The sequence below is a fragment of the Neovison vison genome, chromosome 10 (assembly GCF_020171115.1).
Source record: "Neovison vison isolate M4711 chromosome 10, ASM_NN_V1, whole genome shotgun sequence".
NCBI lineage: Eukaryota > Metazoa > Chordata > Mammalia > Carnivora > Mustelidae > Neogale > Neogale vison.
Genome location: NC_058100.1, coordinates 6,499,965 through 6,526,965, shown reverse-complemented (window position 1 = coordinate 6,526,965; position 27,001 = coordinate 6,499,965). Strand labels below are relative to the sequence as shown.

Sequence of the window (27,001 nt, the reverse complement as noted above, 5' to 3'; positions counted from 1 at the left end):
GCTGCAGAGGCCACCGGCCTCTACCTCTTCTGCTGCAACCGCAGCCTCTCAACACAGTGGCTGCCCTGAGCAAGACCATTCACCAGACCAGGAAGAATTCTGTCCAGGGAGCGGCCTAGCAAAGACAAGGCATCCCACGCCCACCTTCCCTGCCCCCCTCCTCACTAGTTTCTGGGTCAGAGCCCCTTACCTTCTTCTTCTTCTTCAGAATCACTTTCACTCCATCCACTGAAACCATAATGCTCACCTTCTTCTTCTTGATGTTCTTGGCTTTGAACTCATACTGCAGGGGGAGGAGAGAAAGAAGCACAGTCCAGTCAGGTCAACGTACCTGCAAGGTCCCAACTAGCTCACACCCCGGAAGGCGGCCACCGGCAGATTCTCAGGGGATGTAAAGGCAGGTGGGTGTCTCTGGGTCAGCACCTGGCCACCAGGGATGACCGTGGAATGGGGTAATCCATCCTAAAGAGCTGAAGACAGAGCCCGCCTTCAAATTGTCATCGGAAACCCAGAACCTTCCCTCAAAAACTCATTCTGATGTTCGACAACTTCCACTGACAGGTTTTTCCTACGTCTACGCAAACGCTGTGGAAACGCAAGTCCATCTTCACTGAGGATTAGGAAGAGCTGCTACCAGTCTTCAGATCAGGGCTGTTGTGGGTTTTTTCACATATTAAAAAAATCATGAGTTCTAAGTTATTCTCTGTAAGCTCAAGTCTCAAATTCCTTTATCCGTAGGTCAGTTTCCAAGTCTACCCACAGCTCTATTACCCTGAAATATTCTGGAGAGTATTCTAGAAAGGATCTGACTAATGGTGGTTACGAGGGAGGGCACTGCCTCACAACCCCTATGGGTCCCTACGCTGCTGACAGACACTGGCCTCATCCTCATCCCCAGACAGTCTTCGTTACATTTGCTCATTCCTAGCCATTTCTTCTGTCTGTGCAGATGTCTGTTATGGCCGGTATAGTTCTACATTTTCCTCATTGAACTTCTTCATGAGCACTGGCCCAGTTTATTAAAGTTCTTTTCATCGGGTCCCCATCTTGGGAGCAGCTCGTAGCAAATTTCCCCACCAAGTAAAACATCTGGGCTACAGGTTAAACAGTGAAAACACAAGACCCAGAGCCAAGATCTCTACTCCAACCCGCAGCCCCTCTTCTCTGGGACTTTTTATACTCAACACGCTCTCCCAGCACGCCCCCAGCCAAGCTTGGCACGGCATTCAGCTCCTCACCGGCACATCTAGAACCTAATTATTTCTAACTAGAAATGAACCCAATACATCCTAATAAGATGAAAACATAACCTACTTCAAACAATCTCATTAGAAATCCAGAACCTTCTATGGGCCAATACTCTGATTTTAAGGATTCAACTCAGAGCTTCCGCCCCTGCCTGCCTTCTGTCCCTTCCCCCGCAATCCAAGCCAATCCTACCCTGTTGCAGTCTGTGCCGATAACCCCAGGCTGGCCGCCGCCTGCAGACAAGGACACGACCTAACTGTAGCCAGAGGTTTTTCTTCCCATCGTGAGGGCAGGTTCTGGCTTACGGCTGATTTGAGTTTCTGGTGACAGCAACATACATCACTCCCCGCTCTGGTGGTCACTCTTCCTACCCTGTCAACAGCTGTCCTTTTTGCCAAGGGGAGCTTGAAAGAAAAGCAAACCGGAGCGGCAGGCGTGTGGAGAAAGAAAACAGCAAGCTCAGACTTTGCTTCGGAGCGTGTCTGACAGCACGCACGGGAGGAGAAGCGTGTCAGACCGGCGTGTGGCTCAGGACCAGGCCTCGGCCACGCACCTGATCCCTCTCCAGGGCGGCAGCTGTCAGCCGCTGAAGGCCACAGCGTGTCTGGCATGTGCCGCAGGACCTGGCTGTGATCCACGACAAGTCCCCTGACTGCGCCTTCTGCGCGGGTACAGTGTTCCATGAACAGAAATGACCTCGGGTGGAAGAGCCAGCCCGGGAATCTGCCAGTGACCGACTCTGGCCCCGTGCCCACTGGGACAGGTGAACCTGTCCTCTGTGGCTTGTCTTTGTTTTCTTCCAGGAGTCCACTCACAAGCTTCACATATTTCCTCCTTCTGCTTTTCCAGCAATAACATGAAGTGTTAGGTGTCCACATCTAGAAGGCGCCATGTCCCTCCCCCAGCCCACTGGGGGTTTTAGAGAGCCCACAGCCTGCTAAACCATCTTAGAGGTCCTCCATTGCCTGCTAAACCGTATTAGAGGTCTTCCATTTCCAGAAGAATCTGGTAGCAGCTGATCATCTCTTTCTTGTTGGATCCACTTTCCCATTGGTTGTCCGGTCCCTAGTTTTTAAAAGTCAAGATTCCCTCCACAGCCAAGGCTGGCAAGGAGGCAACCAGCCAGCACCTGGCCCGTGCATCTGAAACACTGTTTCTAGAGCTCACATCCTGACAAGACATGCCTTTTAATACCCTGATCTGAAGAAGAGACGACGTAACTGAATGTCCTCTTCAGACCTGGAACATAGCCTCCCCCTACCCCGGATGGCTCTTCTGGGCTCTGTGGGCACAGGGCCTACCCGTAAAAGCGTGACCAAACTGGCTGTCCCAGAGCCTCAGTGGCAATGACAAAGCAGGTGTCACTCCTGACAGCGGCGGGTGGAATGCTCTGGAGTGCTTCCATACAAACAGGGGCAAGACAGGCGTGAAACGGGCCCCGTTACAGCTGCCAGGACCGCCCGAGTGACATTTAGAAGAGCCCATGGGCTGCTCACGTTCGGCACCTCTGACCCTGTGTGGTGCGCAAGTGTCCCTGACCCTTTCCAACCCGAGAGAAATACTCCAACTGCAGGTCCGCCGGAAACTCCATAAATCAAAGGAAATGAAGTGTCTGCACAAGGCTGAACAGTTACTCTCCTGAAACTCGGTTTATACAGCAACTGCACTGCACTTGACAACCAGGATATCGTGCTCGTGGGGGGAGACGAGACCGACCTGGAGGCAGGGGAGATCACAGGAGGGACCAGGAGAGCAGAGGGCAGGGGCTCACAGGGACACAGGGACGAGCCTCCTTTTCCCCAGGGTGTGTGCTCTGGCTCGTGGGGTGCGGGAGGGTCAGGCCCAGGAGGAAGCATGTGTCCCGGGGGATGGAAAGCTAGGCTGCTGCGGCTCTGCCAGGGGGCGAGGAACAAACAGGACCCCGGGGCCGCCATCTGCACCGTCTCCAACCTCCCGCGGAGCCCAGGCCAGCTCCGGAGGCCAAGCCAACCCGCCAGGCTCCCGCTCCATGCAGTCAGGCTGACCCAATGTACTGGCTCTGCCAGTCGGGGCCCCGCCACAGGGATAGATGAAGCCCTCCAGACCACAAGAACGTGCCAGGGGTCCATCACCAGAGCCTGGGGACCTGCTGGCGGGACGGAGTGCTGTGCCCAGCAGCGGGAGCCCATGCAGGGGAGGCGGGGAAGAGGGAGGTGTTCAGGTGCAACGCAGCTGGAAGAAACCTTCTCAGCTTCCAGAAGGTCAACTCCATACCCGGGAAACATGGGGAAACAGGGAGACGGAGCGTGGTGACAGGCGCAGGGCAATGTGAGTGCTGTATGCAAACGCCATAGAGCAGTTTTTGAGAACGGTGGAAGTGGAAAATGTTATGTATGTCTATCTTACCGCAATAAAAAGATGAAAATTGTAAACATAGTACAGAAATACAGCCCTCCTCATGGCGGGGCCACTTCAGCTCTGCTCACTCCTACTTCTGTCCCTCTCCCGCAGGCACGTGAAACAGGCCCCCCTCTTCCATTCTTCCGGTTGCTCTTTCCTGTGCCTGGGATGCCCCCCCGCCTCCACCTGCTTGGTGGGCTCCTGCTTCTTCTGGAATTATCCTGGGAGCCCTCTGCACAGCAAAGCCTCGCAGGTCCGCAGCCTGATTCCTCCCCCCGGGGCTGAGCCATCATCAGGAACTCGACAGCCATCCACAAGCCTCTAGAATCACTCCCCACCAACTGGTCGTTGACCTCCCGGCTAGGCCAGGCCCGCCCCTTTGAGAACAAGAAATAGGACCTATCTGTCCCCAAGAAACTAGCTCCAGGACACGAGAGGGTGATAAAGGAATGTCAAATAAATGCAGGAAGTCAGTTGACGATGGTTATTCACAGACCCCGAAGGAAACGTGACACTGTCCGCAAAGGTAAAATAAACATTCCTGAAATTAATTAATAAATGAACTGAAGTTATTAAAACCTAGATTCCATTTTATCAGCATAAGGGCTTTGAGAAGATCTGACTTCCCGAATTCTTCCTTACTCCAACACACTGCTAATCATCTTCATTTCTGCCGGCTCCATATACTTCATTTAATAAAATAATTCAGCTTTCATTATTGGTCAAGGCTGTTCCCAATCATCTGATGGCGCCAGAGGAACCTCTGTTCCCAGGGCTATCCGCTTCCCTAAGTTCCAGCTCCTGTGCCTGGGCAGCCAAAATATGAGGGATGAGGTGCTCGGGAACTGTGGCAGTGCCGGGCCCCACGGGGCAGCAGTGACGCGAACTGCTCATTCATGTGAAGCCACAGACAGGTGAGCAAGACTCCATGTCACTCGGCATCAGGGAACTACAATCCACAGTGAGATCCCACCTCACGCCCGTCAGAACGGCTAAAATGAACATGTCAGGAAATGACAGATGTTGGCGAGGATGCGGGGAAAGGGGACTCCTCTTCCGCTATTGGTGGGAACGCAAGCTGGTGCAGCCACTCTGGAAAACCGTATGGAGAATCCTCAAAAAGTTAAAAATAGAGCCACCCTACAACCCAGCAATTGCATGAGTAGGCATTTACCTCAAAGATACAAATGTAGTGATCCGAAGGGGTACCTGCACCCCAATATTTATAGCAGCCATGTCCACAATAGCCAAATATGGAAAGGCTCCAGGTGTCCATCGACAGATGAATGGATAAAGAAGATGTGGTGTATATATATACACAAAGGAATGCTACTCAGACATCAAAAAAATTGAAATCTTGCCATTTGCAATGATGTGGCTGGAATCAGAACGTATTTTGCTAAGTGAAATAAGTCAATCAGAGAAAATTATCATATGATCTCACTCATATGTGGAATTTAAGAAACAAAACAGGATCGTAATGGAAGGGAAGGAAAAATAAAAGAAGAAGAAATCAGAGAGGAAGACAAACCTTAAGGGACTCTTAATCATAGGCAACAAACTAAGGATTGCTGGAGTAGTGGTGGGGGGGGTAACTGGCTGATGGCCACTAAGGAGGGCACATATATAATGAGCACTGGATATTAAATAAATATATATTAATATTTATATGATAGTATATATACTATAATATATAATTAATTACTAAATTAAGTTTAATGTTTAATTATTAATTATTAATATTGATTAAATAAATAAGACTGACAAATCAATGAACTCTACATCTAAAACTAATAATCCACTACCTGATTAATTAATTGAACTTAAATTTTTTTTAAAAACCGTATAAATCATAAAAAAAAAAAAAAAGAAATGTGAGCAAGGTAAAGACCATAGTCAGGACTAAAACCAAATTCTGGAATACCTGTGAAGTTTCCTGTGAACTCTAGGTGAAGACCTTTAGTTCCTAACAATCAACCAACCCAGCATCTCATTTTAGCAAGACCTATAAGTGAAAGTTGGGTATAAGTAAAATCTCTCTAAGCTGCAAAATACTCAAAAGGAACCAGAGGAGCTACTTTTTAAAGAAAGGAATATTCACTGCCATTGTATCATAAATGTTGAGCTTAAATATTGACCCAGCTCTGTAGATCAAGAGATCTGAAACTCAAGTTTTAAATTCCACTTGGCATACCTGTTTTTTTTTTTTTAAAAAAAAAAGCAAAATTCCAGACCCAGCCCTCAGGGATGCTCATTCAGCAGATCTGAGGTTGGGCCAGAAGTTGGCATTTTTGGGGGGATACTGGTGGTAATAGAGATCGAACTGTTCAGAAACACCACTCTGGGTCCTGGAAGCGTATTGTAAGAACTCATTCGTATTTTCACTGGCCTCTAGAATTGCATTAGACTGAATCAGTCTGTCTTGTTCATATGGGTACTGTGTTTTAAAGCATGGCTACTACTGTTAGCAATTAAAATACAGATTCTTAAAACGGCACCGTGGCTCTTTGCGGTCACACATTTCCTAAATCAAAGGCAACTAAAGGTCCAACTATTCTGTCAGGAGAGAATTCTGGTGTGTGGTTCCTACATTCCATTTTATGCATTTTGTAGCCCTGAAATATTTCATTAACAAAATTTTAGAGGAATGCTTGTGTTTGAAATGGTGGGGACCACAACCGTTGACCAAACATCGCATCTTAGAATTGAAGAAAGCCACTGCCCAAAGATGGCCAGAGAAAAAGTTCCTCAGGTTCATGAGCAGAAAACCCAAGTCCGGAACCCATATCTTCTGACCCCCTCCCTGTGCTCATGACTTCGTTGTATCTGTTCTTTTCACGGGCTCGGGATCTGGGTTCTAGCAAATGAAGTGATTCATTCATTCCTCTATACATCCAATATAAGCAAAACGAGCTCTCTGGTGTGCAGATAATCCACCTTATAACAAAGAAAAGAAGGAAGAATTAGAAACTAACTTCACGGGGAGCTCAGTGGCTTAAGCCTCTGCCTTGGGCTCAGGTTATGGTCTCAGGGTCCTGGGATCGAGCCACGCATCAGGCTCTCTACTCAGCAGGGAGCCTGCTTCCCCCTCTCTCTGCCTGCCTCTCTGCCTACTTGTGCTCTCTCTGTCAAATAAATAAAGTCTTTAAAAAAAAGAAAGAAAGAAAGAAAGAAAGGAAGAAAGAAGAAAGAAAGAAACCAGCTTTACAGAATCTGGAACATTCTCAGGCTGCTCAGTGGACAGCCTGCGATGCCCCTCCCCCCCAATTCTTTCCCACACCACTCACACTGGCTGCTCTCATTTCCTCAGTTGCTTCCTACCCTGTTCCACACCCAGGGACACAGGTCAGTGACCTGGGAAGGGTGCAGAATGCCAATGAGGTCATGAAAATATGGCGAAGGGGCCCTCTGAACAGAGGCGGGGTTTGGGGGCAGGAAATATCCAAGTTCTCGCTGTTTGGGACAGCAAGGAAGGGGCGAAAGGTCGATCCAGACAAAAATATTCCAGGGGAGGGAAGTATCTGCAGGGTCAGGAGACCGGCAAGCTGGCTGGGGCATATCCAACAGGCCCCCGATGGCGGGCAGCAGCAGAGCGTCAAGGGCAGGCGATCTGGGGCTGCGTACTCAGGGGAGCCTGTGCGTGGCGCCTGCTCCTGGGGGAAAGAAATACAGCCATCACTTTTTCCAACCCGGAGCATGTTGACAGGTCATGGGGAGCTGAACGACAACCGGAATGATTAAGGGGACTCGCAGGGGTGATTTATGGAGCAGGATAAGAACCAGCACTAATAATAAGCTACTGCTCTCGGGTTGCTTTCCCCTCCGCCGGCGCTCATGGCACGTTAGAAATACCTAGTAGCACCTTCTGAGCAAAACCCGAGGCAGAGTGGGTGAAGAGCCACGAATTAAGCAGCTGTGACCCATAGGACCAGTTCTGCCTTCCCCTCTAGTATCCAACCCAGATGCTCCTCTAAACGGTGAGGCTTGTAATTTAGAAGACAGGTTCATTAAACTAGCCTTTCAGAGGAAGAAAGAAAAAAATGCTTCAACAGTGTAACTCGTCCCTACACGCACTCAGACAGACAGACATGCAACCGGGAGGAGAGGCCTGCTAGTATTTAGGAAAGCCGTGAATGGCAGATTTAAGGGTTTTCTTCCTCAGATCCAAATGGGTTATGAGACAATACTGAATCCTCCGATCTTTCTAAGGTATCTTTAAAAGAAAGACATCAGTCATGCACCGTGACCTCCCCGGGCAACCTCGTCTTGAGCTATGAGCATCCCACAGCCACCTTGTAAAGTTAAATGAAACCCTTTGCATCGAGGGTTATGAGGGTTCCTGAAGAAGCCAGGCTCTTAGCTGTGTGACCTTGAGTGGAACACTTAACCTCTCTGGGAACCGCCCTTTCCTTCTGTGAAATGACGGTACTGGGCTGGATTACGTCTGAGACTCTTCCCAGTTCTCAGTGCGACTGACACCACATGCACCCTTGCAGCGAGTGTGCATGGATGCGCCCGCGCCCAACCCGGAAGCAAGGGAAGAGAGTGGAAGGGAGAAAGCGTGCAAGGGCAGGGGAGGGTTCTCAGCTGGAGAACAAATTATTAGAGTTTTGCACAGAAAGCTTTGTGGGGGTCACATGCTTTAGGGTTTTGAAAGAAGCGCAAAGCAGAGGGGCAGAGGCTGAACATCAATCCCGGTACCAGCACCGAAGATTCCAAAAGGACCGAGAGTAGAAAGGGGAACCCCAAGAAAGGCCAGGAACATAGACCTAGTACTGGGCTGTAAGAATGAAGAAAACGCACTGATAAACTTCCTGTAGAGGGATGCCTGGGTGGCTCAGTCGGTTAAGCCACTGCCTTCAGCTCAGGTCATGATCCCAGGGTCCTGGGATTGAGGCCCACATTGGGCTCCTTCCTCAGCGGGGAGCCTGCTTCTCTCTCTGCCTCTACCTGCCACTCGGCCTACTTGTGGTCTCTCTCTCTGACAAATAAATAAATAAATGAAAGCTTTAAAAAAAAAATTCCTATAGAGACAGAGAAGCAGGATAAATAAGCCATCTCTCAATCCTCTGCCTGGAGAAAGTAGCGATGCTTTCAACAGGGACAGCGCACGGGTGAGCACACGTGAGGCTTCCCCCCTCCTTGCCTCTCCTCAGTCTTTGTTCCAGGGCTCTCCCTCCTGGGCTTGGCCCCATCTGCACCATGCAGAGGCGAGGAGAGATTTGAGACGCCTGGGTTTGCGCTCACGCATGAGGGTCGGGTGTTCTCGGGTTTAAGGGGGGGAAACAGTGGGCAGATCAGGGGAACTGCGATGAATGTTCGTGGAATAACGAAAGACGGGAGGGAAAGGGTCACTCTCGGGAGACCTGAAGACAGTACTTGAGAAGGAGGAGTTGGGAGGGTTCTGGGAGTAATGGTGTTGTCTCCGTCAAGTGATCATTCGGCCTTTAAGAGGAGCGGCAGTTGTGTTTGAAAAGCAGTTTCCATGAGGAGTCTGAAATCTACTCCCAGAAGCTTCCATTTAATGATTCTCTAACGTGGTGCTTCTCAAACCTGACGGTCCACGTGACTCACGCGGGGATCTAACTAAGTTACAGGCTGGGGAGTTGGGAGGTGGGACACGGATGCATTTCTCAACAAGGTTCCAGGGGATGCTGGTGCTCTGGTCCGCGGACCACACTTTGAGTAGCAAGAGTCTAGAGCACGCATGTACACCCAAAGGGTATTTGGAAACTTTAACTCTCTGAACGAATGATCTCTAAGGGTTTTGTTTTTATCCTAGTATTTTATGATTCCCACCAACTGTAATATTATTATCCTGGTTACATTAAAAATTGAGAGAGGGTGTTTCTCATAAACAGCCCACCTTTGATGGCCAAAAATCAAACTCTAGTAGACAAAAAGGATTTAAAAAAAAAATAGTATTCAGAGCACAAGTTCCCAGAAGGGAGGACAATCTGAAGAGTTACTGACTTATTTCCAAGCATAATAATTTCCTACTGTCAGCAGGTGGCAATATTTCCTCCGGGTCCCAGGGATCATGAAGCACAGCAAAGGTTCTCCACCCTGGCCGTGCAATGAGACCATCTGGGATGCTGATGAAATCCCCATCCGGATCCCACCCCCAGAAATTCTGATTTCATTGGTGTGGTGTGCAGCCTGGACACTGGGATTTTTTAAAAGCTCCCCAGGTGGTTCTAAGGTACTAGAGCGAGATGCAACAGACCCAGAGGAACCAAGAGGCAAAGAGGGGTAAGAGGTGAATGCTGGCCACCCCATCAGCAGGCACATCACATGACCTCCACTCCACTACATTGTCTCTTCCATCCCATTACCAACAGGTTACAGGTTGTTACACCGAATACTTAGGCCTGACACCAAAAACAGGAACCGTCAAAGAAAATGTTCTGATAAACTGGACTTCATCAACATTTTAAAAACTTTTGTTCTGTGGAAGCCAGTTTGACTTGAAGAAAAAGACAAGCTACAACCAGGAGACAATATTTGCAAGTTACACATCTGACAAAAGACACATCCAAAATACCTTAGGAACTCATTTAAAAACAATTCCAAGTAAAAACTGGGCAGGAGACCAACAGAACTTCCTCAGAGGACATAGGAAGGCCAAGAAGCACATGAAAAGAAGCCAACAAGGTTTGGAGGTTGGTTCAGAGTTGCTGTGTGACAGGAGGAAACATAACCACAGTGAGTCTTGCCTAGGAAAGGAGGGCTTAATAGTATTTTTGTGCACTGGAACTTCTGAAGTCGGCATCCTAGGGCCTACTCAGCTGTGTCCGGACATCATCACAGCTCCCAACGACAACAGCATAGTCCACGAAGGCAGGAATAATGGCTTCCCATGATAAGATGCTCAACATCATTAGCCGGTAGGGACATGTAAATGGGACCACAAGGAGATCCCCCTCTGTACTTATTAGAATAGCTAAAGTAAAAAAATAATAATAATAATAAAAATAAATGGTACTACCACCAAGCACTAGCGAGGATGGAACACAACTGGGCCTCTTGTAGGCTGCTGATGGAAATGTCAAATAACACACCCCTTCTGGAAAATGGTTGAGCAGTTTCTCCTAAAGTTACACATATGCTTACCATATGGCCAGTGATAGCTCAACTAGGTATTTACCCAAAGAAAGAAAAACTTATGTTCCCACAAAAACTCATATAGGAAACGCTAGCAGCTCTATTTATAATCACTAAAATTAGAAACAACCCAATATCCTTCCAGCAGGTAAATAAACTGTGGTGCATCTATATAATGGAATATAATCAAAAGTCATAAGGAAAATATGTAGTTTAAGTGTGAGGTGTATCGTTATTAAAAAAAAAAAAAAGAAAATCACAGGTGGGAATGAAAACTGGTAGAAAATGGTATGGAGTTTCCTCGAAAAGTTAAAAATAGAGCTACCCTGCAATCCCGCAATTGTGCTACTAAGTCTTTACCCAAAGAATAGAAAAATACTAATTCAAAGGGATACATGCACCCTGATACTTCCAGCAGCAGCATCCACAATAGCCAAGTCATGGAAAGAGTCCAAGTGTCCGTCAGCGGATGAATGGATAAAGAAGACGTGGTGTGTATACACGACGGAATATTACTCAGCTGTCAAAAAGAGTGAAATCTGGGATGCCTGGGTGGCTCTGTCGGTTAAGCCGCTGCCTTTGGCTCGGGTCATGATCCCAGGGTCCTGGGATTGAGTCCTGCATTGTGGTCCTTGCTCAGTGGGGAGCCTGCTTCTCTCTCTGCCTCTGCCTGCCACTCTGCCTGCTTGTGCTTTCTCTCTGACAAATAAATTAAAAAAAAAAAAAAGAAAAGACTGAAGTCTTGCCATTTGCAACAACATGGATGGAGCTAAAGGGTATGACGCTGACTGAAATAAGGCAGTGAGAGAAAGACAAATACCATATGATTTCACTCATATGTGGAACTTAAGAAACAAAACAAACAAGCAAAGGGGTTGCGGGGGAGGGAGAGAGAGAGACCAAGAAACAGCCTCTTCACTCTAGAGAACGCACTGCTGGTCACCAGAGGAGAGGTGGGGGGTGGGGTGGGGCGGGGAACAGGTGATGGGGTTGAAGGAGGCTCTTGTGAGGGCCACTGGGGGATGAAGCACTAAACAGCACACCTGAAACTAATACGACACTGTGTGGAAATGGAAATTTAAAAACTTAAAAAAAAAATTAAAATGGTAAATTGGTTGGAAGGTTAAAAATAACCTAACACATGAAAATGAACTACTGATTCCCACAAAACCTGGAAGCATCTCAAAAACATTACGCTTTGAATGCAAAAGGCAGACTCAAAGGTTACATCCAGGTGTACAATCCAGTTATAGGCCATCCTCAAGGCAAAACTGGAGACAGAGAACAAAGGGGTAATTGCCAAGGGTTCGGGCTGGGGAGAGGGTACAGCCACAAAGGGACAGCACCAGGGAAAAGGGGGTGACGGAGACAGTGCTGCACCCTAATTGTGGTCGCCGCCACTAGAGCCTAGAGGCTAAAATTCATAAAACTATATCATAAAATCGATTTTACCCTGTTAACTTTAAAAACAAATGACATTTAAAATCTTTAGTTTACATTTTAAATTTAAATTTTAAATTAATTTGAAAAATAAAATGAAAACCAAAATGCTCTGGGCTGGATGAAACATTAGGACCGGGGGATGCTCCGACCTCCTCCTCTTCAGGGGGTCCCCCCACTCCACACCTCCAGGGCGGGAACAGGCTGTCAGGAGCGCTGTTCCCACAGCAGTGCAAACGACAGTGATGGTCCCAGATCCTGTCCCTTCCAGGTTAAGAGCGAGGGCTCCTGTGGTGCCCTACAGTGCAGGCCGGGAGAACCTCACACCGGCCGGACGAGATGGGGAAGACTCCCCAGCCCCAGGGCTCCCTCCACGGCCAGCCCATCCAGACACCGGCTGGATCACTGGGCTGGGGCGACAGACACCCCCAGGTCCCCCAGGTCCCCCCACTGCTCTGCATCCAAGCCTTCTTCACTCTGTCTGGTACCCTGGCGCCTTTGGGAGGCCATTTCTAAAACAACAGACTGCCTAAACAAGAGACTCAAAACCCGCTATTCAACACTTCTGGCCAACGGACCCAAAGCGGCCAGTTTCCCTTCTACCAAACTGCTCCCTGACACATGTGACATCTAAGCTTGACTCTGCAGACCCCTGGGCTTGGGACAGAGCCTCAGCGACCTCTTCAGGGCTGAGAAACCACACAGGCAGAAATGTGTGTCCCCCGACCTGCAGCCTACAGCTCTCATGTTTAATATGTTGGCGTTCCACATAATATTCTGTTTGACAAATGAGGTCTTAACTTTTTTTTTTAAGATTTTATTTATTTTAGAGAGCAAGCAAAAGCACCAGCCAGGAGTGGGCAGACGGGCCAAGGCAGAGGAAGAAGCAGACTTCTCACTGAGCAGGGAGCCTGACTGGGGCTTGATCCCAGGACCCCGGGATCATAACACCTCAAATTTTTCTTTTAAAAAATTAAGACCTGGGGGCACCTGGGAGGCTTAATCAGCTAAGCACCTGCCTTCAGTTTGGGTCATGATCTTGGGGTCCTGGGATCGAGCCCCACACCGGGCTCCCTGCTCAGCGAGGAGTCTGCTTCTCTCTCCCTCTTTGCCCTTCCCTTCGGCTCATGCTCTCTCTCAAACTAAAGAAATAAAAATAAAAATTTGCAAGTCACCGCCCTACGTGAAGTACTCTGTTACAACCATTCAAAAGCACTGTGGTTTATTCACTGTCTATTCTGAAGATAGCAGGGATTTTGGGGATCTGCACTGCTACTTACTTAATTACTACCTTAAAACTCCCTCAGTCCCTTTATCTATCCAAGTCTATCTATCCAAAGTCTTCTTTTGCCTTCTCCCTCAAATAGCACTTCCTAAACACCCACCCTGACTACCGGAACTTAAAGGAATTTCTTCCGTGCTGCTACGGCAATTAGCACCCGGGGGCTGGATTCCTAACTACGCGGAACACAAAACACGCTAACACTCTTTACTTGGAACATGTCCTCTCTCATCTTCTCAACCGGACTCAGTTCTTTGAAGGCAGGTGCTCTCTAGGTTCAGCTTTGTATCCAATGTAGTGTCTGTTACAGGATTTTCAGCCAAATGGAAGGACTTGATCTGACAATGTAGAGAGCACACTTGGGCCACAGCATTGAGAATATGAGGGCCAGGGAGGAAGCAAGGAACACTCCAGGGAGGCCAGCTGTCCCAGGGAGGTGAGAACACGTACAAGTCGCTCTCATACCGAGCTTGTACACGCCGCCCACACCTACAGACAGATCCCGGACAGGAAGAACACTGCCCAGGGGAGGCTCTTGGCCAGGCACCCTTTAATCCTGGAGAAAGACAGTCTTCTCAATACAGCCAACCTCTCCTTCCATTGATTTTTCCTTTTTCAATATGTGGTTATTCTGATGGCTATCGAAAGGAAAGTCAAAGCACCATTACATCTGAGAATGCAGGTTCCTGCCCTCAGACTCTGAGCGCGACACTTTGAAAAGTTACTTGAGTTCAGGAAACACACAGACTCTGCCTATTTGACCTACTTCTCAGTTCCTAAGAGCTTAACAGCTTATAGGAAATCAGGCTACTGACTGGACCACAGGTAAGCTGCATACTTCCTTACGTTTTCAAAAAAAAAAAAAAAAAAAAAAAACCTGAAAAAGGAGAAAGAACAGTAGCCATGGAGCCCCATAGAAAATTACCTCTAATGGTCACCTTGTTCGTAGCAATCACCACATTGTGAGTCCAAATCAAAGACTCTTCTATGACTAAGCTCCACAATCATATGTCATCTTAACAATTTATTGGCTTGGAATAATTGTGCCAAAAAAGAGAACTATTTTTCTCCAGGCTAAAATGAGCCAAGTTGCTTTTATTTCTCCCCATCTTTTATCTGATCAGGATGATACTCAGAAGTAACCAGTTACATTCAAATCACCGCTCAAAAATGAACAGATTTTTTTAAAAACTCAAATGTGTTTATCCATTCCACTCCCTGAAATATCAGCCATGATCTCTTTCTTAAAATGTTTCAAATTACTCTCAAAAAGGTATACAAAACGTCCCTCATTTCATATCTCTGTATCTTTCCATTCCCCCATAGTCACCACAAAGATAAAAGAAAATCCAATTTTAAAACAGGGACATTACATTTGATACTGAATAAATAAGATAACCAAGGGTCTCTAAAGGGGTATTTTACCATAAGAAACTTGCTGCAAGGTGACAGGCTCTTCCTGAATTCAAGGGGCTTGAAGGACAGAGCGGGAGTCCTCCCTGGTGACAGACTGTGGCCTCATTGGGAGAGGGACAGCCCTCTGGCATGGCTGCATTTGGACTCAAACTTGATCCTGGAGGTGCCTGGGTTTGCCCGGGGCACTCAGTAGGTCCTTTCAATGTGGAAACTTCAATAAATTTGGAAATTTTTCTTGTGTTGCTTCTTTGACAATTTCCTATTTACTGTTTCTCTTTCAGAACTCATCAGATATTGACCTTCTAGAAAAGCAAACCTGAGAATCAGTCTTTTCTCTCTAATTTTTGGTTCCTTTCTTTTTCCTGAGAATTTTCAACCCTTCTACTTTAAGTCTGATTGTCATTTTTAATTTTGGAGCGTTCTCTCGTGATTTCTCTTTCATAGTCTCCTGTTCTTAGTTTAGGGAGTAGTGTCTTATTTTCTAGGGGTTTGGGGGGTTGTTTTTTCAGTTTTCTTTCTCATCTCTGCTGTGTCTGTTTCCTCAGCTTCCTCCTTCCCTTTATTTTGGTATCTATTACATTGGACAGTTTCCTCGAACATCTCATGATTTGGGGCCGCCTGTCCTCATTTCAGAAGGAGGAAGTCAAAAGCTGACTGGAAATGCTCTGTGTGGGGGTGGGGCTGGTTGCCAGGAAGGCCCCACTGCCCGGGGAGCCTTGCTGCAGACTGATGAGGATGCAAAGTGACCTTCTAGCTGCAGAAACCCAATGTCAAGGCCTAAAGATGTTTTCTCTGGGAACTTCAGTTTCTCCAGAGAAAAATCTTGCCATCAATGTTCCAGAAACAGGAGGGGAAGCTCTAGAGCCCCACTGGTTAAGTAAGAAGACTTCTACTTCGAACATTTTTATTAAAATTTTTACTTTTTGAGAGAGCCCGTGTGTACATCTTATAGAGGGGAAGGGGCAGAGGCAGAGAAAGAGAGAGAATGTCAAGCAGACTTCCTGCTGAGGCACAGAGCCTGATGGGGGTCTCAATCTCAGGACCCGGAGATGATGACCTGAGCCGAAATCAGGAGTCAGACGCTCCACCCACTGAGCCACCCAGGCGCCCCTAACTCATGAACTTTTTAAAAACTGGGGTTCCTTCCCCTGCTTTTGCAACAGCTGGTACTTCCGTGTCTTGAGTCTGTCCAGGGATTTCCCACATCAGCCAACTCACCTGTCACCTGAAGTTGCCTCTGTTCGATTAAGGCCATCAACACATCCACGCATTCCGACTTCTAAAAAGTCATTGAAATCCTTTTACTGACTCTTTCCTCTCTTGATCTTTGCCTTAACAGTTATCCCAGGGAGGCTTCCGGAGAGAGGGAGAGATAAATACATACAGCCAATCCACCAAGACCATTCCCTAAGCCGGAGAAAATTCTAAAGGATTCTCTGAACTGATCTTAGTGATGCTAAAATGAACAGAAGCAGCCACTGCTCTCCTGAAATACGAATCTGGAAGTACTGTTATATTAAACAGCACAGGGAGAAGCCCTTTGACCCGTGTGCTAGTTTTCCCACTTACCGCAGGCCTGCCACACATAGTTCTCTTTATGGGGCTGTGTCAAAAACCCCTGTAATGACTCACTGCGTGTCATGATGATCTGTTTGTACTTGACCCCTGCCACAGGTGTCAGACAAGAACGAGACAGACCACCTCCACCCCACCGTACTACCGAAGAGAGCAGCTCTCGCACCCAAGACCTGGTATCCTAACATCAGGACCCCACTCCCTTCAGAAACGGTAAGGAGGGTTTGAGTCTTCCACGCACCTTCCTAAGAAGCCACATCCCCACCAACTTGACTACGGAAGGGCAGTCGTGACATTGTGGCTTAACATCCCATGGCCCACTACTGAAATGTGTGTCCTCTTGGAAGAAAGGGATGGAGATCAGAATTACAAGCATCCTGGTGAAATGTGGCAACAACTGATACCTTCTTCTACCACGGTAAGTTAGAAACCCGGCATTCAACAGAAGGCAGTGCAGAGTTATTCCATAATGTGAAGACAGACCCTCTGGTGAGTACTTCAACAACAAAAGGAACCGTATGCTTGAGATTCAGGAGTGATGAGAGGCCAAGAACCAGAAGACAAAGACTTCACTGACAGCAGTGAAATTAAAACGTCATCTTTGTATAGCCCTGTGAGAGCACTGGTAAAGATTAATTATCATCGGGTGTCCATATCAGCAGAAAGATTAGAAGGGAATTTAAAAGGTGGTAATCGGTTTGCCTCGGTGGCTCAGTTGGTTAAGCAGCTGCCTTTGGCTCAGGTCATGATTCCAGGGTCCTAGGATCAAGTCCCGCATGGGACTCCTTGCTCGGCAGGGAGGCTGCTTCTCCCTCTGCCTGCTCTCCCTGCTGCAACCCTTGCTTGTGCTCTCTCGTGCGCTCTCTCTGACAAACACATAAGATCATTAAAAAATAAATAAATAAAAAGGAGTAATCTTCTTAGCAGGCAATTCATGGCTATGGTACCTTCCTGGGAAGCACCAAAACTCGTCCAGCATTTCCATACCCATCCCACCAGCTTGCTGACATTCTATTCCTGGCATCTCTCTTCCACTGTGAACTCTTTACTTGCTTGATACTCTGCTTCCTGAATAAAAATGGAGAAGTAAGGGCACCTAGGTGGCTCAGTGGGTTAAAAGCCGCTGCCTTCGGCTCAGGTCATGATCTCAGGGTCCTGGGATCGAGTCCCCATCGGGCTCTGTGCTCGGCAGGGGGCCTGCTTCCCTCTTTCTCTCTCTCTGCCTGCCTCTCCATCTACTTGTGATCTCTCTCTGTCAAATAAATAAATAAAATCTTTTAAAAAAAATGGAGAAGTAATTGGACTCAAGACCTAGTTTAGCAATAAAAGGGACAAGGTCTACAGCTGGATTGGATATTGACCAAAACAAGCCAGGAACCCAGATGGAGGTTGCTAATAATTGGGCAACTGGACACATGGTGGTGCCAGTCCCGGGACAGGATAACTGGAATAGAACAGACTCAAGGAGGAAGGGTTGGATTCTGGACAGGACAATTCTGAGGTGTCTTTAAGAAATGCAAGAGGAGAGGTCAAGTAGGCAGCAGGGAAAATGATCAAACTTTGCAGTCAGGGAAGAAGTCTAAGCCCGAAATATAAATTCTGGATTGCCTGTGTATAGTTATGAATGTAAGGAGACTGCCCAAGGGGAAAGTAAAGAGTGAAAGAACTCTGAACTTGACAGACTAGAATAGGAGGGTCTACTTCTCTATGAAACCATAGGAAAACGCCACTTTGTAGACGAAAATGGTGGACTACCAGAAATTTCTAATGGTCCAATCCAATAGAAAGAATAGCCAGAGTGCGTGAGATCAGGAGAGTAGGATGTATTCTGTAAGCCAAAAAATTTAAAAGAAATGATGATGTTCAGTGGCAACAATATTCCTGAGAAATTTGGGAGGAAGACTAAAAACATCCAGTCACATTTGGAGAGAGTGATCACCAGTTCTTTTGACAAGACTTACTCTTGCAGAAAGACTGGGGCTGGAAGCCCTTTTAAGATGTGAGAGCGCTGAGAAATTTGGGGTATGGGTAGCAAGTGAGCCATTCTTCTCAAGATCAAACAAGATAATATATCTAAAGAGATTAGAAGGGTGCCTGGCTCATTTAAAGGACTTGATAAATGGGTTAAGTGATTAAGTGTTTTTTTTTCTTTTTTCCAATGTGACTAGTGAGATTACTGGTCGCTCTAAACCTCCCACGGCACTTTAAACAAAGCTTTGTACTTAGCTGGTACTCAATAAATATTTTGGATGTGATCACTGTTAAGTAGGAACAAAGGGATGCTAAATCATTCTATTCTACATAATTTGCAATTAAAAGTAGCTATATAAAAAAAATAAAAGTAGCTATAAATTCTTGGTGAACCAGATGCCCTATTTTCCCTTCTTAAAAATATAAGCTAATCTAAAGGGGATTCTGTATTCTTCATTCCTCTATGCTATGAATTAACAAAATCTTCATTAGAATATCACTAGATTACTACATGATGAAGCTACTCCCTACACACACACACACACAAAGGAAATCTGGCCTAAAAGGGAAAAACTGGTTATATTTTGTGACATGATTCAAGGTTGTGAGATTAAATGAGGATGCCACTGAGCGTCTCCAGCATCTGAAAATGAAGCTGATCTTGGGATCAGGAGCTGCTCTTTGCTGTGATCAATGAAAGAATGTGAGCTTCTGGAATATTCCAGAAAATATACCAGCCACAGGTTAGGTGTTCCTTTGGTTTATTATTCATAGTAATCAATGCTTCTCCTATCTACAGGTGTTATTTTGCAGCTTGAATGATCCCATATCTAGCCACCATGCAGAGTGAAAGGTAAAGGAACTGCAGAACACCAAGACAGGGGTGGGCTCTTGTCCAATCTTTATTTACTTCCCTCTCGGGCAAACCCAGGGTGATTTACACCGTCGGCATTACCTGGAACCGTCTTTGCCCAGCTACTGCTTTCCCTGCCAGGCAGGCCTCCTCTTCCACACACCTTCTCTCTGCCAAATACACATACATTCATTCTAGAAGGCCCAACCATTCTGGGTCCCCCAAAATAAGAGTTGCCCCTTTTTTTGAATTCCTAGCACTCTTTGTTCAGAATTCAATTTCAGCGTCTAATACACTAGGTTGTAATTACGTGTTCTACGGTCTTTCCCCAGCTCTGCCTTCCAGGGGGACAATGAAGCCAGCAAAGCTGAGATCTGGGACACACTGGGCTTACTCCATCCTAAACACCTGGCACATAACCGATAACAAACGGTTGTTGGACGGATGGTATTTTTCTAACCAATTCCATAACCTGATTTAATGCATCAGATTAGAAGGGAAACAAGCCAGGGGTGGTAGCTTTTTTTTTTTTTCCCCCCTGTGGCTGCTAGAACAAATTACCACAAATTTAGAGGTTTAAAAATGCCACAGATTTAAGCTCTTACAAATCTGGATACCAGAAGTCTAAAATGAGTCTGCAGAGCTGCATTCCTTCTGGAAAAATCAGTTTTATCCACTTTTTCGCCTTTTAGAGGCAGCCTGCAGTCCTTGGCTTGGGGTCTCTTCATAAACCAGCAAGGACAGTGTCTTTGGAACCTCTGACTCTCCTGCCCACCTCTCATAAGGACTTCTGTGATGATTCTGGGCCCCCTGATAATCCAGGGCAAGCTCCCATCTGGAGATCCCTTGCTGATCTCATTGGCAAAATGCCTTTTGCAGTATGAAGTGACACCTGGCTGGGGTATCTTTGAGGGGCTGTAATTCAGCTGAGCACAGACAGGTGCACGGACAGTGGCAAAAAGCAACTGCCAGTGACCTAAAAGCAAAGGATGAAACAGAAAAAGGTGGAAAGTCAGGGAAAACTCAACAACCAATCAATGAAGCAACCTGTGTCCTCTGAAGTGGGCATAAATTAGCTCTGTGCTCGCTCAAGGACCTCTGGGTGGAGGACAGCAACTTCTTTGTCTCAGGGTCCAATATCACCAGCAATTCAAAATAAAGACTTGGAGTCATGAGAAAAAAGTTCATTTCATTTTGTAAGGTTTAAGAAAAAGGATGCGGGGCCATGAGAGTATCTCAATTAAATGATCCTGAATTTTGAAAGGTAAGTCTCAGAGGGGGAGCCTTGGGTTCCCTGAAAATTTGACTTACATGGAAAATCTTCCCTGGGAGCATAACTGCACTTACATATCCAAATAAATGTTAACTCTCCAAGCAGGCACCCCAGGGAGCACAGTAGATTTCAACAAATAATTCCTGTCTGGAACTCTGAGGAAATCTCCCTTTAAGAAGTTACTTTAGAACGAATATATAAACCACATCATCATCAGCCTCGTCATTTCATGAACGTATCTCACGTTTCAACTGGAATTAGCAGTAAGTTGAGTTATTAAGATAGGCAACCAACGATTAGACTTGGCTTCACATGACTTCTGGACATTAAAAAATATCAAATATCATTTATCCTGATAGTAGTCAAAAGAGTGAGCCACAAGATCTAGATATAGCTCTAAAATAGGAAAGTCAAAATAATTAAGTAAGTAAAAGTGGGAGTTATCACTGAATGACGAGGTTAACCTTTCCAGACCACCTCTTTGAACAGGACCACACTCTTTGGATGTGTAAGTTACGGTATGGTTGGCTGCTTAACAGGACTCTGGCTCTGATCAATTAGTCACCACTTGTCTCTATTATTCACTGCATGTCACATGGAAAGAACACTTAAGTGCATGCAAGCAAAACTCTCCATATGGTCTGTATTGATGCCTGTATCTCACATGCTTTACAAGCTCCTATTTGTATGAATGCTGACATCACAAGTCTTTCGTATCTGGATGCCAAACCTTGGAGACATAGATCTTTCCCCCCTTTCCTTCCAGGGATGGTGGGGACTTGATTTCATAGGTTTCAAGTTCCCACCCTACAGACCTGGGAATCCAGATGATCTACAGTCAACTGTGAAGGATTTATTTCACAATCAAATACACATGGCTTCACAAACACACACTCACTCCATATGGGCTGTCCAGAATGGCTACACAAATGTACTTTCCTCCCGGCCATATATCTTGCAAGCTGCTGACAACAGAGCCCCATTAGCAACTTCATAGGTAAAGCTGGGCTCTATCACTGGCCTTGATATATGGCACTCTTGGTGGTCACTCAGCCCCATTCATACCCATGACATCACTGTTTCCATAGAAACAACATCACTACATTTTCAAATGGGGGAACGATGACACGGGATTCTGAAAGAAAACAAAACCCGAACAATGCAATTGGAATATGTGAGCTATTAGTTAGCATGCTTTTTTAAAGGGTGTCTTAGTTTCTCTGCAGGAAAAGAAAAAAAAAAAGCCCACACAAACACAAAGTACAAATTTTAAAAATTACAAATAAATGGAGAAGAAATGCAAGTAGGATAAACAACTGACAAATTTCTTTTGGAAAGATAATCCACTTTACTTTGCCAAATTAGATTTAAGAAATTTAACTTTTCTTAAAATAAGCCCTGCAACCCCATAATGCAGGCATATTAATGCATGAATGCTTTTAAAAACATTTTAAAGTTTTCTTGTGCTTTTTGACTTAATGTAGTATCCTGAGTTAATATAATTGAAGGTAACTTTTAATAATTTTTTGGCAGTTCCACTAAGAAAAATAATTCACCTGTAGTCATATTCCACTATATATATAAAAGAAGCAAGCCACAATCATGTGAACACTGAACAATGAAACTGTATTTATGAAACCAGACACAAAGGCAAAGTCAAACCACTACACAAAACTTGAACAGAACCTTTTCAAAAGCAATCTCAAAAATGAAAAATTCATGGAGAGGAAAATCAGGCACTAGTACCATCCTCTGATTCTTTATATAAACATAAGAGACTTCCTCGGTATTGCAAGTAACGGCCCGCTGTGTTTAGGGAGAGAAACCAGCATTCTTTTGAGGGTCTATAATTAATAGTCTGACTTACAACTCCAGAAACATCTTAGGAATGCCTCTCTGGATGTGGGACAGTCTTTTCAAAGACTGAAAATGTTGCCCAAATCAGTCACCCAAAAGCAATCTAGCTCAGATGAGATGAAAAGTGCACAGGGTGTATATTCTCGGAGAGAGACCATGTGTGTGCAAATACGGGAGCTCTCTGCCCCCAGATACCGATGAGCATAACCAAACAACCTTACCGGAGGTCACAGGTTGTCTCTGGTCTCCCTGAGCAGGGAAGGATGGCGATGCCTGAGCAGTGGCAAGTACGAAAATCAGTTTCCAAGCCAAGGGGAAAGGGTCTCAATAGACTCAACCACGCATCCCCCAAGAACGCTGCCACGAACCCCCACCGCAACACCTGCCAACCCGCGGCCATTCCTTCCTTACTGACACATGTCAAACCCGCTAGGCTCATTAAGCACGTAAACCGCACTGTTTATGAGTGAGCAACCCTACACAGACTCATTTACTCATCCTAGTGGTGGGCTTGTTTGGGACCACCCTCTCCCTCCGTGAAATTCCCAGGTAGGAAGTGGCCCAAAAAATCCCACTAGCACAGAGCCACCAGCACCACCTATAAGAACATGAGCCATCCTGCAGTGGGTCGGACAGGCGTGATTGCCAAGACTTCTACGGTAGACCTTAAGGGCTTGGCCTAACAAACATCTAGAGCCAAGAGTTGAGCCCCATATGGGATATAAGACACAAGGAACTGCCGAAGACCACTCGGGTCCAACCAGGAGATGAACCCAGGTAGGAGAGAGGTGAGGGACACAGAGGTAGATTCTGTGGAAGAAAAAGCTCACAGGTAGGTTGGGAGGGTGGGAGCTGCACCAGTCCTGTTCTGTCGGGGGCCCCCACCTCACCCCGTCACCACCTCCCACTCAGAGGCCTGTAGCTGATACAGGGGTCAGGAGGGACCGTTCCACAAACAAGGTGGATGAAACCTTATTAAGACCCGGCTCCGCTGCCACAGGGCTCACAGACGAGGAAAGCTAAGTGTCCTATAATTCTAGTTCAGGGTTACAAATGCTGTGGGATGAAGTGGAAGGGCGAAGAAGGCTTTGCCTTCAGAGACAAGATACGAGGGGAAGATGGGGGCTCTGGGAGACTGGGTGGCAAGAGCACACACAGATACCACCTCTCGGCATTCAGGAAACACAAATGGCCCATGCATCTGGAGGAAGCGAGCTCAGGGATGTGGTTAGAAAGGAGGCTCACCACTGAGTTAGGGGACAGTTCATGGTCCATTTTCTAAACAAGCAACACAAAGCAGAGCACTGGTAGAACATGCAATTCTTAACCTTGCCACTGTGAGTTCAAGCCCCACATTGGGGTATGGAGGAGGTACTTCAAGGAGGAAATGTCCTCTCTGAAATTTGGATTAAAAAAAGAAACATCTATGGCCAGCAGAGAAAATCTGAAGAGAGAAATGGCTACATGAGGCCCAGCAGCCAGGGGCTGCCATCCCCACGATCCACAGCACTAAGACGGCCATGCAGGCCTCAGATCCTACACAAGCTACCTACACCTCCCCTCTGCGGTGGCCCTCACCCCACTCTCACTACAGGTGATGTTGCCTTTGACTGTTTTTATGTGTGTGCCAGATTTGAACCTGTGTTCTCACCACCCAGGAGCTACCTCCCAGCAGCATTTACTCAATCACATACCCACGTGAACATGGGCCCACTGGCCTCCCCTGGCCTCCCAATGGGTCCTCACCCTGGCTTTTGGCAAGTTCTGCCCAGAGCTCCCTTTTTAAATGCTCCTCCAACCAGAAGGTTCTGTGGCATCTGTCATAGGTTCAAGGCCTGAATGTGGGAAACTACACGATAAACTAAGTGTTTATCATCTTGATGCCCCACTCCAACCCGTGCTGGGCCTCCACCTCCCACCGTTCCCCTCTAACACCTGAGCTTTCTGACCGACCCCTGGGAAAGGCCTGAACAAAAGAATTATCTGAAGCAAGGGGAGGACATCATAGAAGTAGAAGGTGCTGGGGAAGTGTTAAATCATGGACGGACCTGGAATCATTAAGAGCATCTAAAACAAGTGGTTTTCTAAATTCATGAGGAACTGTAGGTATTTGGCCCCAGCTGTTGGGGTCAAATAGCCAAAATCCTCAACTCAGACCCAATGCATGCAGAATCCTAAGACTCCATGAGAAATGACTTTTGCATCATCAACCACTCTGTTGAGATTTTATTTACTTTTTTGACTCTGGGATCATGACCTCAGCTGAAGGCACACGCTTAACCAACTGAGTCACCCAGGCACCCCAGCCACTCTAGGAGACAAGACACACTGTTACACCATATAACAAGCCATGTGTGTGGCATGTGTGAAAGGAGGAAAAAAAGCAGAGAGGCCAAGGAGAAAGTGTGGTGCAGTAAGATGAGCGAAGCTGGTGCTATCAGATGGTTATTTACATGGTCCGGTCAGAAATGAAACAGGACATTAAACACGCCAGTGTAGCTGTCTGGCCAACAACCGAAAATCCCAAGGACTCACAGGAGTTAGGAAATAATAAAGACTGGGGCACCTGGGGGATGCAGTCAGTTAAGCGTCCAAATCTTGATTTCGGTACAGGTCAAGATCTGAGGGCCGTGAGATCGAGCCCCGTGTTGGGCTCTGTGCTGGGTGTGGAGCATGCTTGGGGTTCTCTCTCTCTCTCTCTGCCCCTCCCCATCTCTGTCTCTTAAAAAAAATAATAAAAATAATTAAATTAAATACCTACCTGCCTAGCTAGCTACCTTTTGGAAGGGGAGCAAAATCCACTGGAAGATTAAGGTCCATCCAGAAGCCAAAGTCAAGGAAAAAGCTGCAGGGATGTTGGGTGACACATTAGAAGATAGAGGAGCCGTACCAGCACCCCGACGCTCCCCCAGGGCGGGACTAGTATATGGTGGACGCTGTTTTCCCCAGTCTCATCTCTCTTCTGACTTACTCAATTCTTACTTACCTTATTCCAATCGTGAGAGTAAAGGCTCTTGCTCACCCAGAAAATAATCAACGGGCACAGGTTGGATTTCCATGTTTCTCTTGCATGTGAGACAATAGTCATGCATCAAGTTTATGACACTGCGGAGGTCACTCCCCAAAGGATGCATCTGACCTGTTCATCCTACAGCCACAATTATAGCTCTCACCTTGGCTCAACAGCTACCCTGATCAGCACCTTCCACACAGCAACGGAAGGTCATGGAAAGAGGAAATCAGAAAATGTGGATAGCTCATAGCAATTCATTATCTATCGCAAACGACTCACACCTGAAATCCCTCTCTTAGGCCAGCCACCATGGTTTCTCAGCACGAAACAGGAAAAGGAGCTAAAGGAGAAGAGAGAAGAGCTTGGGGAAGGGTCTGGGGTGCTGCCTTCAGTCTGCGCCAAGGCCAGCTGGAACAGGCAAGCACAGAAAAGATGCAGATCCCAGCTTCCTGAGGATGAGCCACCGTAATTAAAAGAGGTGGAGGGGGAAAGTGGCCAATCTATAACTCAAACTCTGGAAGCCACCTCAACTACTAAAAGGCTCTTCAAGGTCATCTTGAGCCCTTCCCAGTTACTTGAGAACAGCCTGACGGATGCTAATTAACCCTCCGGATTCCGCAGCCCCAAGGGAGACGTAAATGTGTTTAACTGATGAGCAAGTTCAATCTGTACTATTCCTGGATCTCAAACAGCTTTTTAAAGGGCTTTCTGAAGAAAGCATCCTGACCGCATCAGGGACGGTCCTAACTTAAATGGACCACAGAGAGTCTCTCTGGAGAGGATGCAGCAAGAGTGGAAAGAACATGGACTTGGAGAAAGGTCTGGATCCAAATCCCAGATTGGGCATCAACCAGCTATGTGAGCTGGAGATCCACCTCAGTTTCTTTACCTGGACAAGGAGATTAACACCACCCACACCACAGACTGTGCTGGCAAAACGCCCTCATCCTATTCTCAGCTGACAGTGGGCTCTAGTTATAATCTGTAGTGCGCTGTACACTGTGGTTTGCTAGAAAGTGCTGTAGTGGTTTGTAATTTAGAAGCCTCTAGCCTCACTTCCCTTCTCCTTTGTAATTACCCACCCATCCCAGCCTCTCAGGACATGCCAGCCGCTGCAGAAAACACATTCATGTACGTTCCCTAGACCTCACGTTCCAGACTCTAAAATGACCAATGTGATTGCCTTGTCCTAGCCAGCAAGGTGGGGGTGGAGCCTCGCAGGGGAAGCTTCGCTTCTCGTGCTCCCTCACCTACCAGTCTCCTTGCTTGGCTGTTACTCGTGTGCACTCATTTCCCCATCAGCCTCTGTCAGGGTTCTGAGCACCTTCAACTCTATCTTCATCCATGAATCTCAGTAACAAGCTGCCTACCTTCCTCTTTCAAGGTCTGAAAAACATCAAGGAGGTCCAGGGTGGTCTCCCTACACTAGGAAATGTTAATGAGAGGACCCCATCAGCTTAAACAGTCAGATGATTTTCAAAATTACAAACCCTTGTTAGTGTCAGTGTGGTGTATGGTGGGGAGGGACATGGTACCTTTCATCTTTGCCCATTCATACACATGGTGACATGTCATTCCCAGCCAGGGGCA

At 46.7% G+C, this 27,001-nt stretch overlaps 1 protein-coding gene across 2 annotated transcripts in view; it reads right to left on the bottom strand.

The window, feature by feature from the left end:
* Nucleotides 1-27,001, bottom strand: part of LOC122918385 (carboxyl-terminal PDZ ligand of neuronal nitric oxide synthase protein-like) — a 262,893-nt gene that overhangs the window by 74,661 nt on the left and 161,231 nt on the right. For both annotated transcript variants that reach the window (XM_044266749.1, XM_044266750.1), the window contains exon 3: nt 191-283. In XM_044266749.1, coding sequence (XP_044122684.1) covers nt 191-283 — 93 coding nt within the window. The remainder of the gene's footprint in view (nt 1-190; nt 284-27,001) is intronic.